Genomic DNA, 20,227 nt, shown 5'->3' with positions numbered 1-20,227 from the left:
TCCGTGGCCCTGCCCGGCACTCCCCAGAGTCACCTGTCTCAGACACCTCTGTCTGGGGCCCACGCTGTGCTTTTTCCTTATTACCCAGCTGTCATAAACAGTTTAGCTCCTGGAAAAGGCTTATTTCAACACACAGCCCCTGTCACTGTCTCTGCACCATCTGCAGCCCTTTTCCTCACACCTGGGTGGCTTTGGAAGAGGATGGGCTCCCTCAGCACTGTTGTAGGTGGTAGGAGCAAAAGATTATGCCTAAAACATTTGTGTATCAGCTCTCAAATGCCTTATTAAAAATATTAATATTAAGGACTTGCTATTAACTACTCATTAATGCTAGCAGAAATGAATTTCTCCCATCTCCCTTTTCCATTTTCCTTCCTGCAATCAACAGTTCTCTTTTTCCTTTTCAGAGGGTTTTTCAAACTGAAATATCTATGCATTGAATCGCTTGCTGAGAGAAACAACTCTGTTTCAGTGATGAATGAGATTCAGAAGAGTTGTAAGTTCAAATTGCAACTCTCTGGAGTTTGGAAGACTCCCTCTCTATCCACTTTCCACCTCTCAAGACTTGCATAGTAAGTAAACAGCTTTGCTTATGTTCTTTGAAATTAAGACAGATTTTCATTTTTACCAAGAAATTGCAATCCTGGCAGAATGCTGCTTGGATCTAGTATGGTTAAGACAACTGTTTGCTAAATATTTTTGTTTTCTTCATCAATGCTGCGTAAATTATGGCACTGTGTGGTAATACTTTATAAAATCATTCTAATACTTATATAAAATCAGCTTAAATTCCATAAGAAGCTGTTCTTAAAGAGCAAAGACTAGTGCTTTCCTTTCTCAACCCCAAGATGACGTTTGGAACAGTCCCATGTTCAGAAGAAACTGTTGTGGTTTTTTTTTTTAAAGGAAGTGACAACCCTTCAGAACCAAATTGAGTTTTCCAAAAGTGTTGATCAAAATTAGTTACTTGTCCAAAATTGAGGATCAATCGCTTCTATGTATCGGCCCAATTTCATTCAAAAATCTTCTGGTGATTCTTGAAAGTGGGGAATAATTTTAATGGTGCATGATTTTCTAATTCATGAGACATTGGTAATCCACTTTACAGAATTTAAAGTTTTGGTTTGTTTGAAATTTTTTTTGTTTCACAGTGGCACAAGCATTTTTAAGAACTGTATTTTATTATTAAAACTCTGTCAGTGGTTTTAAACATGTAAAAAACATAAAAAAATGCTTAAAGCTGTTGTCACTTTGAGCCTTATAGACAACTTGTAATTTAATCAATTTTCATTGAAACTGTCATTTCCATCTATTACCTTAGAATTTTGCTCATTAGTATTTCTGTACTCCTTTATTAGGTAGAGAACCTTTGCTTTTAGTTTAAAATGTCTAAATTTTTTTCTGAAAATCAAAAATCTTATTCTGTTTCTCAAAGATTCTCTCTGGATTAGCTGACTTTCACTAAAAGCTCTTTTCTTTTTTCTACCTTTTTTGCTCCCTCCTAACTTTTCAGTGAAGAGTACTCAAACTGTATAGCTCAAATCTTTTAGCCTACAGTAGAACAATTTCAGACAAATTGATCAGGTTCAACAGCAATGAGAGAGTAAGATTGAGGTCTTGTGTCTTGATTTTTCATAGTCATGAATCTCAAACCTGGTCATTACTAAGTCACTTCCATTAAGTTGTGTGCATTCAACCGACCTACTGTGTGCTGATGTGATGTACCAAAAAATAAGCGGATTTAGAATTAAAGATCTGGCATTAAATGATTCTATCTTTATGTAGTGGATCATAGTCTTGTAGTCACTAACAGCTGTATTTCTTCTGAATGTGATAGGATAGAAAAGGAAAACAAAAATCAAGAATTTTAAGAGAGAGGCCCTTCTTTCCTTATGAAGTGCAGGAGTTTGAATCTCTGTGTGTAATAAGGAACTGAAATTGTGTTGCAGTATTCCCCATCCAGATTCTTTTAGCTTTCTAAATCTGGATCTGCCTACCAGGCTGTCTAAAAAAGGGATGTGAAACACTTCCTTCATCTCCTCGCAGTGCTTTAAGGGATGATGGCACAGTTCTAAAGAACAGAGAAGAGACGCAGGAGAGGGAGGGCATCTACCCAGTTTGGTGTCCTGTAATACTGCTGGAAATGCAGTAGCCTCCTGCCTCCAGACTCTTCAGGTCACAGGAACTTTCTGACTCTAAATCTTAGGGCAGTCTCTTAAAGTTTGTGTTTTCTCAAATTGCAACAGTTTTACCTGATAAAAAAGAAATGGATTGCTGATGAGAGTTTTTAGCAGATCTCCCAGATCTCTGAAATACATCTCATGTGCTTTTGTCTCATCTATCCATGCATGTTTGGGTCATGCTAAGCAAGGTTATCTCTTTTGGATTCAGGGGCTGAACTGAGCTGATTGTGTATCTCACCTGTTTAGTAGCAAAACAGAGGCCGAGTCTCAGGAGCAGCTCTGTCTTTGGTACCTGCTATTCTGAGGAACCTCAGAATATGCTGTAAGCCAGTTTTAGTGGTGGTTTTCACTTGCCTTTGACATCAGTTGACTGCACATGAAGCAAGTGAATATAGGCTGCTTCTTGTCCTCCCCCTCAGTGGAAATGTTAGCGCACTCAGCTGGAGCTTATTGCCCCCACAGAAAAAATTGTGAAAAAAATTACATGTCCCATTGATTTCCAACAGGCTCAAAGTTAGCCATCAACATATCCAAGCTACACTATTGTGCAGTTCTCATTGAAGGCAAGGAAAGTTTCCAGTGGCTGTTTCTACAAGGTCCAGTCTTGCAAAGTTTATTCTCTTTGTGGGGAAAAAAAGCCCTGTCCTGTCCTGTGGTAGGTATCTCTAATCAGGATTTGAGCGCTCTTGTAATACTGCAAAACGCATCCATGAAATAAGAAAATGGTACAAGGAAATCCTGCAGTGCTTTCTGAATTTGAAATGAAATTGCAAAGAAAAATCTAGATACATTACCAGATGTATGAAAATAGCTGTTATGATAAAAATATGTAGCTTCCCATTTGGAAAGCCCTCTTCAGCAGCAGGCAATAGTTACACTGCTCACATGCTCAAAGGAATCTGTTTCACTGGACTTGTGGTGAACTGTGAATCTTGTTGGTTTTTTTTTCATAGGCTTTCAGAACAAGCAAGAGCAATTCAGTTTCTTTTTCTTTGGAGAAGAAGTGAGAAGCAACTCAAGAAAATGATTCTGATGATTTTTTTAGTAACATTGGTCATGGAATCTGCCTCTGGTAAGTAAAAGCCTTCAATTCAATAATAGAACATTCAAAATATGTGCCAGCTTCTTGACAGTTGCTTGGAGTAGGACAAGTTTTGTTTTTTGCAGCCAAACCTTGTAATTGCCAAGGTTTGGCAATTAGAGCCCAGCTCCAGACTTGGGAAATTTGGTCCTGAACACCAAAATTATGAAATGAAAAAGCAAGGATGCTACCTGGAGAAACCTGATGATGTTGCATGTGGCCATAACTGTATGAAGAGATATGGCAAACAAGAGTAAGAGTCTGCTTCTTTTTGTGCCATTCAGAAGTGTGGTCACAATAGTTGCTAAACAACAATAATCTCTGAGAACCTCAGGAGAAAGAGAGTCTGAAGCCTGATTTTATTTTTGACTCTTAATCCTTGATTATGGTTCCTTTTCCATACTTTTAATAACTTCTGTATGCAAAAGTAAATTTGGGAAATTTGTTTGGAAAGGCAGACTTGAAGACTAAATTTTACACACATAATCTCATTCCAAAGCAGTTTTCCAAAGATATTTGAAGTTTTTCAGAAATATATCTACATAATTATTCAGTTTTAATTAATAAGATAAGGAAATGCAAATGTTAATTTATAGGATCTGTGCTTTTATCTCAAACATATTTGTCAAGTCAAACCATATGTGAAGAATTTCTCCTCTCCTCTTCCATTTGTGGCAGCTGCTTTAATGTACAGTGGGGCCAGATTCTGCCTTTTGAGCCAATGAGATTCTGACACTGTGGAGCTCATGTGAAATAATCATAGAGATAGGGAAATGTCCTTCTATTTTCAGTTCTTTTCTCCTTCCGGTGTTGCTTTGCTAAGATGGAATAAAAGCTTGCAAAAGGCTGAGTTTTTTAGCGAATATTGCAGGAATAAATAAATAAATGCTGCCAAACCATTTTGCTGAAAGAAGTCTTTTCATAAAATGCCATCAGCAAGCAAATAACTTTAAAGTCAGGCTAATGCAATTTTCTGAAATAATAAAATAATGGCTTCCTAATGTATTTTTTTCCCCTTTCTCTGAAGAGAAGCTGTGTCCCCTTCGTGCCTCCATTGATATTCTAGAAGGGGAATATTTTTTCCTTTGTTATCTTGAGTCAAGGCAAGAACATTGTCAGGAAGAATCATATACAATAAACTGGTACAAAGAAAGTGCTGGCAAGCAGCAAGTGATAAAGGAAACACGCAGAATTGTTACACAAATGAATTTTCTGGAGTTTTGGCCAGCTGAACTCAGTGACTCTGGGAATTACTCTGTCATTCACAGGTGGGTACACAACACACTGGGTGAATGTCTTGCCTGTGCATGTCTATGATGAAGATAATTTCTTTGTCTTGTTTTCTATAGCTAGTGGCATCCATATAAAAGGGGCTTGGGGAACTGCTCTAACTGCAGTGTCATGTCCCACTTTATTTCACAACAACTATCAAAGTAGACCTGAAATATTTACAAATGTCTATAAGGAGTTTCAGCCTTTTAAATGTTCTGTTAACCTTTTGATAAGGCAGGTAACATTTTTGCTGGCTTGTGATTAATTACCTAAGAAAAATGAATGTCAGGCAACCCTTCTGTACACTGTCAAGAAAAAGGAAATGTTTGCTTGTCTTCTTCCCCAGACTTGTTCTTTCTTGCTGTGTTGAGTGGATCTCATGCTATGAGGCTTGCCAAATCATCTAACTGTATAGTAAAGATTAAACATAGCATAGTTGAATTCTGCTTTCCGTGCAAACCTTTGCCTGCATGGAGCCATTCAAAGAACAAATGAAATAATTGGATTTGATTTCTTACTGCTATAGAACACCATGGGTTAAATGGAGAAATGAGGATGAATCTCCATTATTTGGTTGCAATTTTCATTGGAACACCTCGAAAGGGATTAAATAAAAGGTTTGCAGCAGTGAGTTCTTATGACTAACCCATAATTCAGCATTTACAGTTGAAGCAATGATTAATTTGAAGAAGATCACCTTGCATATAATGGTTTGTGCTGTTCTCCATGTAATATTTTTAAGGTTCTAGGCAGGTTTATAATGGGGATGGGACTATGGATACTGAAAAATGCTCTCCACTTTATTTCAGAAGTATCTCAAGTTTGATAGTTTACAGTTCTAAAATAGACTTCAATTGTTAACTTCCAAGTCAATTTGGAAGCTGAAAACTTTTTTTAAAAAATTCTTACATGTATCATTACTGTTATCTCCTGACTGGTATTATTTTAAAAAGTACTGACTCATGGTATATGAAATGCAAAATATTTTTAATTGTAGGTTAAATATTGAGAAAAATTCCATTCATCTATGTTAAATTCAAGAGGATTTTCTTTAGGGATGATGAATATGGTAGTCTGTCTGGTTTGTTGTGCTGTTTTGTTGAGTTGATCAGTTTTCTGGATGGGCACTTCACAAAAAAGCTATTAATTCTAAAAACTCACTCCAATGCCACCTAATTAGTGTCACAAAATGCAGACTGACTCATTTTGGCATGGGGAAAGGTAGATGGAGGTCATACCAGAATTTCCAGGCTACTGAAGGAATCTGCCATAATGAGTCCTAAATACTCATTAAAGGGCAAAAGAGAAGAGAGCTGTGATAACCTCAGCTATAATTCATGATCATTGTGGTTTTTGGTTACTTTAAGGATGTGGGGTAATGACAGTAAACACACAGTAAGTCACAAGAATTCTACAAAATTTCTATGAAAAAATGTAAACCTCAAAACCAAAGGTAACAGGCTCACGTACAGAAGGAGATGACAAGAAAAGAACTGAAGTAAAACTATTAGAATAAAATTTTTAAAAATGAGTAATCGTTGGAAAACACAAAAATGTCAGAATCTTTTATGAAATTTCTTGATTTACTCATTTGCTTAAGAGAGAAAGAAAAAAGTTTTGATTACATCAAAGTATTCATTTGGAATTGAGAGTTTTGGTTTTCTCTTTTTTGTCTTGTCTTCTGGAACTGTTACATGCTACGTTTTAAAAACCAGTTTTGAAAGAAAGTATTTTTGTGGGAAAATTTCTTACTCTGAAACATATTTTCTTTTCTTTTTTCTTTTTGTTTTTAATTTTTAAATTTCTTTCTGTTAGGCCTATATAAACACTAATTTTCTGTTAGGATTAGAATGATGCCAGAATCTGGTAATTTTCCTGTGGGAACTCTTCGCAGGTCTCACTGCTGGAACAAGAGGCATTAGGGGATTTTTTCACGGGATTTTAATGGGATCTTGGGCTTAGTTTATATGATGGTTCTCACTATTGGCAGGCATATCAAATGAGTTATATTTCAGTAAATACAGAAGGTTATTGCAAAAACTGTTTACTGCAGAGACAGAGGACTTTTAGAAGTTTCTGTAGGGAAAAATTGTGGGCTCTTGTGGGCTACTGAACTTGTTTAAGATTTAATAAGAACGACTGAGTGGAATTACTTTAATTTCAGAGTATTTATAGTAGGCTAAAAGTTCTACTTTTGAAAGAAGATATGCTAAGTATATTTTTATTTATATTTTTAATTTTTAACTATTTAGAGTTAGGTGTTTGTAAGCTACATGGGAAATAATTTTCATAATACTTATAACTTTAGACAGTTTCAGGGAACAATGTGACAATTACATATACTGCAGATTTTCAAGAAAAGAAGACAACATGTTGACAGATTTTTCAAACTAATTAAATGTAGGATTTTTTTTCTGATGTGTTACAACTGACAGTATGTAAGAAGGAAGAGGTGAAAGTAATGTAACAATGGTTTTATGATGTTGTAACCACTTTTTTTTTTTTTTCTTAAAGAGGAATCAGAAGTCTTACAGTTAAACCAGATGTGTCCTGCTGAGACATACATAGACAGCTGAAGTGGGCATGCATGTGTGTTGACATGCTCATGTGTGTTTGTTAGTACACTAGACTTAGGATACAAATTCAGGAATCAATGGACATCACCTATAGGCCTGACTGTGTCCATCTTCAGCAACATTCTTGAAAATAAGAACTGAACTTAGAGTAAGTGTGGTGAGCAGCAAAAACTGTGTCACAGGTCTTTGGAAAGATTTGTAATTTTTACGGGGTTTTTTTTATAGCCTGTATCCTGTGGCTGTCAAAGAGAAAAACAGAATACAAAAAATCAGGTCATCAGGTTGCTCTATTTTGGTAACCTTGAAACTGAGAGAACTTAGAGGTTCCAGAAAAAACCCAAAAACTGCAGAGAACCATGATAAACACATGATAAATTTTAAAATCCAAATATTGCTCAATTTTTCAATATGTTTAGAACAACTGAAAGCCATGGGAGCATACATATAAAGTTAATACTGTAGTTTGGAAAGCAGAGTGACAGCTTCTGCAGAAAATTGCAGTATCAAGATAACACTGGCTTGTTGCAGTAAAATAGCCAAGGAATTACTTAGAATTGGCTATGTATCCAGTAAGCTTGGTTTATATTTTGTAAGGGCTTTCACTTTCCTGTATCATCTTCTGAGTCAAGCAAGATTTTGTGGTTCCTTCTTGTGGGGTTTGTTGAGGGGGGGAGATTGAAAAGCTGTTAAACCAGAAACGGTTTTGTTCCAACAGAATATCACTGGAGACTCTCAGCAAGTCAAAACAATGATAAAAATATATAACAATTCAGACACTAGCAGTTTAAAAAAATGCAACTAAATGTTTATAACTAAATGTGTTTTTGTGTGTGTATGTGTTGAAAACCATGCTACATGGCAGACAACTAGAAATTATGTATGAAAAAATTCATCTTTGTTTGCACTGGTATGGTTTTAACACCTTCCAGGGGCATTCTCCTTGCCAGATGTTGGCTCATCAGGCAGAATATCTTGATCCACTTTGAGTGGTTTCCCCAGGTAGGATCACAGAATAAATCCTCTGTGGAGTAACAGTGATGGGGTGAACATGGACCCTTTTCTTTCATCTGCTGAATCTAGAGAGTAAAATCATTTGCATTTCATGGTTAGATCTGTAATTAGTTCTTTGACAGTATTCACATTAGTAGAGTGATGCCTAAAGAAACACAGAGACTCAGTGGAATTAATTGGAATCAATGTTTATGTCCACACCTAAACTTATTTTAGGTACTTTTACTGTCAGGGAGGGAAAGGCCTTTCTGGGTCACAGGTGATCTTGTCCTAAACAAAATAAGAACAATAGGTCTAATAAACTGCACTGTAACAGGTGACTTCTAATGTGGTCCCACTGCTGACTGTGATTAGTAGCTCTCATTTAAATGTGTAAATAAGATGTTTTGTAAATAAGAAAAGGTGGGAAGAGCTCCACCCACTGTGAATACCCACATGAGCTCGTCTCTGATGGAAAAGCTTTGGTAAGGCTTTTCCTGTTTGTGACAGCATAGTTGGCTCATTTTCCAAAACCACTGTGTTTTGGTTTAAAGAGTTTAAAGATCCAGTTACAGCTAGGAGTAATGAACATCTCAAGTGAGTAGAGAACCTGTGTAGGTTGAAAAAGGGCTACAATGCAGAGAGGGTGAGCAGGATACATAAATACATTTGTTTGGGGAGCTTAAAAAGCAGAAAAGAACCCAAGACTTGGTCTAAACTCAATATAAAAATGATGTCCTAATAGCTCTTCTGAATCTTGTACACTCAAAAGACATGTCAAGAATGGTGTTTAAGCTGCTGTACTCACCAGGGATGCTTTTCCATTCCAACTCCTTTGTCCTCTTGGACTTTCTCATTGAAACAATTCTTGATTAGTTGCAGTTCTGGAAGAAATTTACTTTTCTTGTAGGCAGGAAGATTCAAACATATTTATGAAGACATGACTGACATTGGAGGGAAGTTGTGATTGCAGCTTTTCCTTTGTCAGGCCTTGCTTGTTCAGAAAACAAATGAGAGCTCTGTGCACTAATTGCAAAATCTCACCCATTAACTGACAGAATCTCACCCACTAACTGACAGCAGCATATGGCTTTCTCTTAAGCTCTAACTTTGCCAAATAAAAGTTCTTCAGGTTCCTTTCCCTTGGTAGTCATGTATTTGGATATACCAAACAGTGAAATTACAGCTATAATCTGATTCTTTCAAGGAATATATGGACAGAAGCTAGTAGATATCTAAATATGAACTATTTTATTTCTAATTTTACAAATATATTTTTCTGTCATGGCTTTTAATCTTAGTAACACATAGGAAATTAAACCTGCAAAATCTTCAGCTGATTCAAGGTCCAAAATTCTTTGATGGTCTCACGTCACTATGGATGATGTCACAGATTGCTGCATCCTTGTTCAGGTCTATGTAGCATATATTGTCATGTTCCATAGATATAACTGTATTGTCAAATGCTTTGTGATAGTGCATTTAGTTTAGGTAACCTGTTCAATTAAAGGAAATTACACTAATTTGAGAGTGGGAAAGTGATAAAGGGAAATAAAAGTAATTTGCTCACTGTAGAGGCACTTTCTACCTGACAGATGTATTTGAGAATTTATTTGTGTTTTGTAACTCACCAAGCTGCATTATATTAAGAAGCTCCTAAAACTGATTTTGCTAATTTTTTTTTCTTAGCAATGGAAAACAAAATGTCACAATTCAAAAGTGGACACTGAATGTACTTGAAAGAAATAAAAGCAGCTGTTTCAATGAAAATCATTTAACTACAGAAATTAAAAGTGCTGGAACTGGTCATTCACTGAAATGCAGCGATTTGTCTGTCCATGAAAATGACAGCATAACATGGTATAAGGTAATTACTGAAACAGTGTCACTCAAATCATTGACTGTAGAAACAAAACATCTGATTGCAGGAAATATTAATTGCAAACAAATTTTTAGAAGCATTTACAAACATTGTAAAGCCTTAATTTCTCATGGGATTAGGGGGAAAATCTTTGGACAGATACACAAACAAAGCTTTTGTCTGCTTTCCAATTTGTTTAAAAAAAAATACCTGTTTCAGAAGTTATTAAACTAGTAGTTTGGAATGATAAAAGATCTGATGTGCCTGTCTGTTTGCTGATTTTGGCAGCAGCTGGTTTTGCCAGCTGCTACTTTGCTGATACAGATATTGTACTGATGCTAAATGGGATGCCAAGATTTTTATTTTACAGTTGGCATGTACTTGTAAAGTAGTTGCAAACTTTTCAATTTTGCTGTTTCTGAACAGTGTGTAACAGATCCACTTCTGTTCATTTTTGGCAATTCATCTCTTCGGGGTGTGCTCCTTACTCCTCTCAGGTCTCGTGGTTGGAGTAACAGACATTGTTCACCCCAAGATCAGTCAGCTTCAGGAAGGGATTTTGACTGATTTAGTCCAGGCATCTGGAGTAGCCTGGCAAGAATGAGCCACAGCCCTGTTCTCTTGTCTTTATGGGCCTGGGAGGATGGGACCATTGATGGATAGGGCCACACGTTGTTATGCTTTCCTTGATTGCAATGTTCTCGACTTCTATTGGGTTAAATGTTCAAATGTTGCATTTAAGTGACCTTGAATGAAAATTGGGCCTGCACCTCTTTTGGGTCAGACACATATAATTGAGATAGTGAAAAGGTGATGGTGACACTGTTTCCAAAAAAAAAAAAAAAAAAAATTTAATTTCTTTAATATTTTGAATGCATGTTTGCTGCAGAATAGTATTTTCTGGTTTTATTGATGCAGGACTGTAAGAATTACGAACATGAAACAGAGAGGGAACTACATTTTAGAGCCTTAACAGCACAGAACTCTGGGATCTATACCTGTAAAATTCTAATCAGTCATGAAGGAACGATATACCACAGCACAAATACAATTAAACTTGTAGTAGAAGAAGGTAAGAAAGCTTTCTAAAATTTCAAAGCATACTTTTTGGTTCACTTTACTAAGGAGATTTTAAATTGAAGTTCTCGTTTGATAAATATATACCAGGGGATAAAGTCTGGTAATCTGAACTACTTCAGAATAATTTGAGAAGTAAAAAAGTGGAAGTTGAGATATTACCAGTTTTGGAAAATGTCTTTAGTATGGTTTCCCTGCAGGTTTTTTTTTCCAAAATAGGTGCTCTAAGTAAGTCATACAACTTACTAAGAATTTTGCCCAAGAGCCTTTCCAACCATTACAAATTGTACTCTGTATATATATATATGTGTGTGTATATATATATATATATGTATGATGTATGCAAAAAAAAATCAACAAGACATACTGGGTTTTAAGCTACTCAGTAACACCAGAACCCAGATATTGTTCTGTGAATTGAATGAAATGTTTGTGATTAATTTTACATATAGAGCAATTATGTAACTTTTACTGTGGAAGAACATAAGTGAGGTATTACTTCAATAACAATACTTCTATTTTAGATGCACCAGAGTCTCTCTCTTTGGAGATAGTTGGACGTGATGAAGAAATTGAAACAGAAATAGGTATGAAATTAATACAAAAATCTTTGAGGTAGCTACTCCACCTACATGCTTTTGTTCTGATTTCTTTATGGTTGATGGACTGGATAAGTGCAATCAAACTAACTGTGCATCATCCAGTATGTGATCTAACCTCACATCTGGTAATGCTTTGCCTAGTGTATTCCATGATTGATACATAAGTACACTGAATGTACCTTTCACAGAGGCAGAAGCTGAGGCTGCTGCTACAACCTGCAAGAGAAGGTGGTGATAAAACATCTCATCATGGCTTTCTTTTGTAGATAGCAAACCCCATGAAGGAATGTGTAAAAAATGCATGGTTTACTCAGTGAACAGCCATAATGAGTAGCCCTGCTGATACCTGACGTGATTGAGAATGTTATTCTTCAGGGAAATGAGGAGTGTGAGATGTGACAGTCCTGGCCATGTGTGCATGTACCTCTGGATTGTCAAGAGACCTTACCTAGCTGGAAGTAGGTTAGCTAAAATGATCTTCAGGCTTCACACAGTCTTGGACAGGATCCAGTATTTTGTGATTGAGGCTGTAATTAATTTTTTAAAACAGAAATTTACCAGTCTCCTCTCCTCTCCTCTCCTCTCCTCTCCTCTCCTCTCCTCTCCTCTCCTCTCCTCTCCTCTCCTCTCCTCTCCTCTCCTCTCCTCTCCTCTCCTCTCCTCTCCTCTCCTCTCCTCTCCTCTCCTCTCCTCTCCTCTCCTCTCCTCTCCTCTCCTCTCCTCTCCTCTCCTCTCCTCTCCTCTCCTCTCCTCTCCTCTCCTCTCCTCTCCTCTCCTCTCCTCTCCTCTCCTCTCCTCTCCTCTCCTCTCCTCTCCTCTCCTCTCCTCTCCTCTCCTCTCCTCTCCTCTCCTCTCCTCTCCTCTCCTCTCCTCTCCTCTCCCTTCCTTTCTGAGTTTTACTTGCTCCGTGGCTCATGTCTGTATCTCATTTACTCATCTAGGACCTCAGATGCTAATTTTCCTTCCTTCCTATCAGTACTGCTTGGTAAGTCCATTTCCCAGTGGTAGTACCAATCCTATGATGCCCCATGCCTTCCAGCCTCCCAGAAGGCCCTTCCTGCATGTTTCCTCCTCTTTACTGTGCTTGTCCCAGCCCTTAGAAGCCAGCAGGGTTTGGTGTCAAATGCCTATGAACTACCCGTCTTCCATCCCCTATATGCCTTGATAAGATGATTTGATAAGGTCATTGAACTTCCTGCTGAGGGATGAGGCAGATGGCATGGTGGAGAGTGAAGGGAATTGAGGATGAGCCAGGTCCATGATCTTTAAAATCTATCATGATGATGATCTATCATGATGTTCTATGATATTTGCCTCCAAACAGCTGTTGTGTATGGTGGAAATGCTGGAGTTGCAAGGCCAATGATACTAGGTTAGGTCTGTGCAACTGTAATTTGGATTTCTGAGGTCTGAATCTATGATGACCAGTTTTCAGCTGGCTCTTGCTTTGAAGGTTCTAGAAGTATCTGATAAGTCTTGAGAAGCTTTGTGTGCTCTTAGAGAATTGCTGGGTAATTGCTTACTGGAAAGTGTTTCTGCAGGATGGTCTGAAGAAGGAATAACATGCATTTTTCCTGGCTTAATAAAGAGCATTCTGGATGTGCTCCCTAGAAATGATGCTGCAATAGCCTAGAAACTGTGGTTGCAGCTAGCTTCAGGTCAAGCTTCCCTTGACAGGATTTAAAAAATCTCACACTCCAGAGCTGCAGTCCTCTGCCCTTATTTTTTCCAAGTCTACAGTTGTCCTCTTAGTTCTGCAATTTCTTAAAACTATTGGAGCTTTATGGGATGGTTCCTGTCAGTTACACTCAGTGCTTTGAAGTGGGACAAGTAGCTGACTAATTAAATGACTTGTTCAAGTATTCAGGAATTTCCAGTGGTGATACTGAGATAAGAATTTGTTCTGTGCATGTTCAGCAGGTGCTTTGGTTTTGTTCAGTAGTCATATTTAGTTTCCCTATTACAATTAGTTGGCTGTAATTCCCCTTACCAGTTACTTACTTTTACCTGGCCCTGGAACACTGGTGATAGGTTTTCCTTTTCTGTTCTCAGACTGCAGAACACAGTCTGGTTTATAGAATCATGGAATATCTCAAGTAGAAGGGACTCATAAAGATCATCAAGTCCAATACACTTTAGGTCTCGAAAGCCTGAAATTCTCAGGTCTATTTAAACCCACCTGGCTTTGATGATTTATCTCAAAGAAAGCAATGGATGATTGTCACTCTGCTGCAGTGCATGAGGCCATCACCAGTGCAGGTGTAACACCTATAAAACATTGAGCAGGGGCTACAAAATTTAGAAGGGAGCACAGCTTATAGGATATGTTTCCTGGAAAGCTGACACTTTACTGCACTGTGTAAATGGATACTACTTCTCACTAAATCTTCCCATGTTATGCTTTTTTCTGTAGGTAAAGAAGAGATATTCAATTGCACAGTTTTCTTGGGTGATTATATGCAAGAAGATGCCAGCCTCTACTGGTTAATTAACCAAACGTTTCCAGAGCAATGCACAGGTATCCCTGAGAATGAACCTCCAATATGTGAAGAAGAACTCAAAACACTACAGTAGGTTTCCTGAAAATGCTGCATTTAGTATGTGATAATGTCCTACACTTTGTGGAACTGCAAATTCAGTAAAAAACATACCCTGAGGGTTTTCTCTAGAAACTTTTCCTCAAAATCTGCCTCTCAGATGGTTTTAGGTTTTTGCACAGATAGTGTTGCTAACGCCATTCCTTGTTGCAGGTTGGGAAACAAATTCTATATCACAAGGCTACTACGGATTAAAAAAGTAAAAGAAGAAGACATGCATCATAATTTCACCTGCAGGTTGCAAGCTGATGAAACCACACAGATAAAAATAGTAAAACTGAAGAAAGGTATGGCATAAACTAGAAATAATTTATTAATCAGTCTTCTCAATCCTGAGGGCATTTCAAAATACTGCTCCAAATACTGTCTGCTTATGAAGGCCCTCACACACCTAATGCTGGACCTAACAGCCCCTGGGTGACTCCTCCTGCTCTCAGACAGGGACAGGAAGAGTGCAAAGCAAAAGAAATACTGACTACAATGAGCATGTCTTGAGAATGTCTTCATAAAAACTTCACAAAGATTTAAGTGTTAAAAATCTGGTTTTGGAACTAAAACTCTCAAAGATTAATGATGATAATGATGATGATAATGAAGAAAGGCATGAAAGAGACTAGAGAAAAAAAAGCAAAAGAATCTTGGCCAAAGAGATTAAATGGGACATTAAGGGTTTATGGATGGGGCTGAGAGAGAGGTGAAAGGTAGATAATGAGAAGAAATGATAAAAAACCTGAAGGAAACTCTTCGCAAAAGTGAGTGACCATCATTTTGGGATCCTCACATGTGTGAGGATCGGTAATGTCAGTCTTGATCTCACATACCCTGCACACACACAAAGGAACTGTAGGTGATTGTGTCCCAGATTGTTTCTCCCATTTTTGCAGTAAAACATGTTTTCTAGTTTCTCTCTATCTTAGTGTGGCATGCATATGTGCCTGAAATATTAGCTGGAAAAGAACAACATGGTGTTTTTTTGAGGTGATATTTAGGTGCCATCAGTATTTGATACTGTAATCTTGTTAAATAATACTCTTTGTTAAGGCTGTAATTTGCTTTTTGTCTCTCTTACAGGGAAGATCCAAGACTTGCCAGTGCATGTATTTACCACAGGAATGGTCCTTGCTCTGCTATTTCCATTTGTTGCCATAGCTGTGGTGTTTGTGTTAGTGATGTTTAGGGTCGACTTCGTCCTATTTTACAGAAATATTTGCAGGAGAGATGATACTGCTGGAGGTATGACTTTGCTAATGCTGACATTGAAATAAGCATATTGATGAAAAATATTTTCTGGGAGGTTCTATGAAGTAATCAGCTTTGAGGAAGATAAAAAAAATTCTTAAATCCAGGAGAGGTGTGAGAAAAAACAAAGAATATATAAAAGAGAACCTGATGGTCAGGTGCTAACGTGTGTTTGTTGTATGTGTGTGGTTATGGCAGCAGGTAAACACAGTGAAGAAGCTGCCTCTGGAGCAGGCAGTGGAAGGGATGTGGTTGGATGCTGTTCACAAGAGCTCTGTTCTGCCATGTTCTTCATCACAAAAGTTGACAGGGGTGGAGAGGTTTTCAGTTGTCCATGAAGGTTTTCAGTTATCCATGAAGAGGATGAACACTCTGGAGTTTTCAGATGGACAGACTGACACAAATTTGTTTTCACCTCACTGAAGCACTTCAGGAGAGCAGGAGTGCACATTACCAGTATCTTACCAGGCAGCAGCTCTGTAGCCTTCACAGCGAGCAAACCTGACAACTACTCAATTTTATGAATACTTTTTCTGAAAATTGTGGTGACAAAATTTGCTGTATATATGGGTCTGATTATCTTGGCCTTTCTTGGTCTCTAAATCATCTTGAATATAACTTGAATAAAGTGCAATGCTTGGAGACTTTTGATAATGGGTGGATGTAATTTATGCCTGCCAGTGTTATTATCTACTTGTTGGTATCAGCTACCACAGTGACTTACATTTGCTCAGGGAGGGTCTCTGAGAACGTGGACTGTGCTGCCCTGGAGGAGCTGCCTGTTGGATGCTAGGCAATGGATTTCCTATTCCTAGAGCTCTTGACGGTGTGGGGTTTCACGGTGTTTACTTTGTGCTCTCTCTTACGAACTACCTGCAGTAAAGCATTCAGAAAGGGAAGCAAAGAAGTGCAGTTTCAGAAGCAAAGCCATGTGTGCTGGTGTATCAGTCCTGGTAGTTGCTCTGTGGCAGTGTGGTGGACGTGGCCTCTGGATGGATATTTGATTTTCTGTCTGTAAATTAGTGCCCCAACCCAGACCAGACATGGCATACTCTCATAGCAAAAATAATTAAATGGTTTGTTCTCTCTTTTGCCGGCATCCATTCCACTTGATACTCTTTGACACAACATACAATAAATGTTGAAATCTGCAACATCACTTAAACAGCAATTTTTTCAGTTTACAGATATCTTTTTTGCTTCCCTTCATATCTTGATTTTCACAGATGTGACATTAATTGGTTAAATTAATCTGATTTTATTTAAAAAACACCTTAATGCAGAAAGAAAATATTTTTCAAGTATTTTCCAAATGCAATCAGAATCTTTTGTATCAACCTTAAGTTTCTTTAGGATTTTTTTTTGAATCTGAAGGAGTTTTTGAAGACTCTTCAAAGTCTTCAGAAGAAAGATCAGGGGTTTCTAGATGCTTTACCATGGGGATACTAAGTTTGAAAACCAGAATTTTGAATCAGATACTGGATTTCTAATGATTGATAACAAGGCAACAATTGTTGATTTATTTTCAGATGGAAAAGAATATGATGCATTTGTGTCTTACCTGAAAGACTGTGTTTCTCCTACTGAAGAAGAGAGAGAATTTGCTTTGAAGGTATTGCCCACGATATTAGAAGAAAACTTTGGGTACAAGTTATGTATATTTGAGAGGGATGTATTCCCTGGAGGAGGTAAGTGCATTGAATATTCCTCTCATTAAATAGGCTCATAGTTTTCACACCAAGGTAGAAGTCTATAATTAGAAGGAATTCTGTCACGTGTTGTGCATTGAAAAGTTACACTTTTCATTTAATCTGGACTGTGTGCATGCAAAGTTTGGTTGCAAACATTTACATGTTTTATAGTTATATTTATGAATTCATATACCCTTGCACATGCACTCATAAATCACTAATTGCAAAGAATCAAGATGAAAAGATCAAAGAGCAAGCATCAAGAAGGTGAGGACACAGAAAATATCACATATTTCCCAGTAATAGTGCTTTTGCTCTGCTTTTGCTGAGGGCCAATGAATGAACTCACATTTATTGCACAGAGCAGCTGATGACTCTGGTACTAGTAATTCTTAGGTAACTTGTAGTATGTTTGCTGTATCTTCAATGTGATGGTTGAAACCATTTTCTGAATGAAATGGGTGCCATAACAAAATAGAAATAAGAAATGGAATTTTGTTTGGCCTATGGATGTATCTGGCATCTGCCTTTTTCTTGGATAAAAGTTGAGTTTGACTAAATGAGTTTCCATTTAGTCGAAGGATCCAGCTGAGGAATGAAATTTCATTGTGCACACCACAGAACAAGAGGATGAGTTAGCCTCCTTCATTAACCAGGATCTTGTCCCTTTATATCCATTCCTGACAAATTTTTCTATCCTGAGAGAAGCCACAGCTCTTCCAAGCCCTTTTGTCTTACCTATTCTCATTCTTTAAGTATTAAAAAATTGTTCACTGAAGTGTACCATCTGATTCTTTCAATAGTTTTAGATTATTTCCTTTTCTTTGGTCTGATCCATTGTGAACACATAAAATAGAATATTTCCTTCTTTGTACAGGTGCCTTTGGTGTTGTAACACCCTTGGTCATATCCTCCTTTTACCCTCAGTTTTCTCTTGCATAGGATAGTTCTGAGGTTTGCTTTGCCTTTCTCTACAAGTCATGTTTTCTAGATCTCTGGTTTATGTAGACTCTGTCCCATGGTGTTAAAACAAGCACCGGAAGCTGTTAATGAAAATTCAATTTGATATTTAAAGGGTAGCACCATTCACTTCCATTCATCACTTTTCATACCAAAAGTCAATCTAAAACACGATTGGTACTCCTTTTGTCATCACATGCTGGTCTTCTCAGCTCTGGATTACTGGAAATAGATTTGGGTGTTTGGTGTCATAAAGGGAGGTATAACCCCAGGGTTACAAAATACTTGGAGAGAAGTTGCTATTTGTGCCTTGCTGTGGAATCACTCGAATGGTATCTATTAGGAAAGAGCAAAGAGATGTCTGGTTGGGGGAAACCTAATTTTGCTGTTGCCTTCTGTCCATGTGACTACTACCAGACAGCAGTCTAGGGTAGATGGAGATTATCAGTAGGCTTATGTCTGCTCTAGAGAACAATCTTTCACCATAACTGAGTTAATTTTTGGAGACCCTAATATTTTATACATATTAATCTCTTCATCAGGACAGGATACTTACATGCTGTCACTTTATAAGAGGGACATTTTTAGTACATATGTGAATTTAAAAGATAAGTTGATTTGGTCCCTATCCTTTCAATCTAATATAACAATAAATTTATCTTTAATTTGCAGCACTTGTTGATGATATCCACTCATTCATTGATAAAAGCAGAAGATTAATCATTATACTGAGCCAGAACTACGTCTCTGACAGAGCCATATACGAACTTGAGAGTGGACTGCATAAAGCTCTAGTTGAAAGAAAAACTAAGATCATATTAATTGAATATATGCCTATAAGTGACTACAATTTCTTGCCAGAATCACTGTCACTTTTACCATCAAAGAGGATGGTGAAATGGAAAAAAGATAAATCTCTTCCCGTGAATTCCAGATTTTGGAAGAACCTTCGGTACCTGATGCCAGCAAAGCCTATCAAGACAAAGACCAAAGGGCACTATAATAATCTTGACTCAGGCTCAGAAACTGCTCAACCCTGGACTGAGGGCTGTGACTTTAATGCAATCATATAACAATTCTGGAGACTGAAGATGTAGCAGAAAACTGTGTGTTTTTCTAACTAGTAGAACTAAATAATCTAATATTCTGGGAAATAGTTGATTAAGAGGCCAGCTCTGAGATCTGAGAAGAATGCAGAAGTCACTGCAGTGGCCAGGATGTCAACCCCAATTGAGAAATCCTATCCTAGGGAAGGTTTCCTCAGCAATCTGCACAAGGAGCAGAAGTTTCATTCTACTTACGACTTAGCACATGGCATGAAGCACAATGAAAAACATTTTTATTTCATGATTTTCAGTGATGTAGAATGATACTATTTTTACTATTTTTTGCATATACATTTTAGGGCCTTCAATAAATAAACCAGTACTTACAATCTCTTATTATTAGGATGCTCTTTGTTTTATATTTTTATATTTTCTAAGGATTGTAAGTAGACCCAAACAGCTCCTGCCTTAAAGAGCTTGGCATGCAGGCTTTGGGCAACATCAAGTAGAAAAAACCCCAAACCAACAGAGAAAAGGGAGGTTATAAAAACTAGGGCAGTTTTATTTATACTGTTCACTTTTGCACTTAATAAAACTATATTTCTCCTTCTTCACATCTGTGGCTTCCATTTTTGCTGCAGCTAGACAAGTAATATCATAAATGAGTGCTTTAAGGTTGTTTATAGAATCACTGACATATGTGTTGGAAAAAGTAGATTTAATATAAAAGTGAAAGGGAGAAAAAGTTCATTGGCAAGGTTCACTCTACTATTTACTGGACAGCTAAAGCACACAGAAAAAGTCAAATTAAAATCTAAAATCAATCAATCTAACCCCAAAATCAACCCAAAAATTATCTATGAGGAGGCTGGAGGGGGTGTGGGGGGAAGAAAAGAGCTAGGGTAGGAAAAGGTAAGGATAAAAAGGAATTAGGAAGACACTCCCATTTAGGTACAAGGTTCAGAGCCACAGCTAAACTTATCCAGTCTTGATCAACAGTTTAGGCCTAAAGGTTTAACAGCATTTAGAAGCACTTAATTGATAGCTTAAAT

General features: G+C 37.4%; 2 protein-coding genes across 2 annotated transcripts in view; both read left to right on the top strand.

Annotated features, from left to right (window-relative positions):
• Positions 1–459: 459 nt before the first annotated feature.
• Positions 460–12,807, top strand: LOC131096176 (interleukin-18 receptor 1-like). Its single transcript, XM_058044462.1, has 7 exons — positions 460–572; positions 3,137–3,255; positions 4,292–4,532; positions 9,792–9,969; positions 10,882–11,035; positions 11,565–11,627; positions 12,584–12,807. The coding sequence occupies exons 2-7, from the start codon at positions 3,207–3,209 to the stop codon at positions 12,805–12,807; spliced, it is 909 nt and encodes a 302-aa protein (XP_057900445.1). The 5' UTR covers positions 460–572; positions 3,137–3,206.
• The window catches only part of LOC131080143 (interleukin-18 receptor accessory protein-like), a 30,884-nt gene continuing 23,251 nt past the window's right edge, over positions 12,595–20,227 (top strand). Inside the window, exons 1-5 of the mRNA XM_058018258.1 lie at positions 12,595–12,627; positions 14,056–14,212; positions 14,393–14,526; positions 15,311–15,472; positions 17,008–17,166. Of these exons, the coding sequence (XP_057874241.1) occupies positions 14,100–14,212; positions 14,393–14,526; positions 15,311–15,472; positions 17,008–17,166 (568 nt within the window). The 5' untranslated portion in view covers positions 12,595–12,627; positions 14,056–14,099. The remainder of the gene's footprint in view (positions 12,628–14,055; positions 14,213–14,392; positions 14,527–15,310; positions 15,473–17,007; positions 17,167–20,227) is intronic.

Source organism: Melospiza georgiana, chromosome 2, assembly GCF_028018845.1.
Source record: "Melospiza georgiana isolate bMelGeo1 chromosome 2, bMelGeo1.pri, whole genome shotgun sequence".
Classification (NCBI taxonomy): domain Eukaryota; kingdom Metazoa; phylum Chordata; class Aves; order Passeriformes; family Passerellidae; genus Melospiza; species Melospiza georgiana.
The sequence above is the reverse complement of the archived record's forward strand: the minus strand, read 5'-3'. Positions and strand labels throughout refer to the sequence as shown.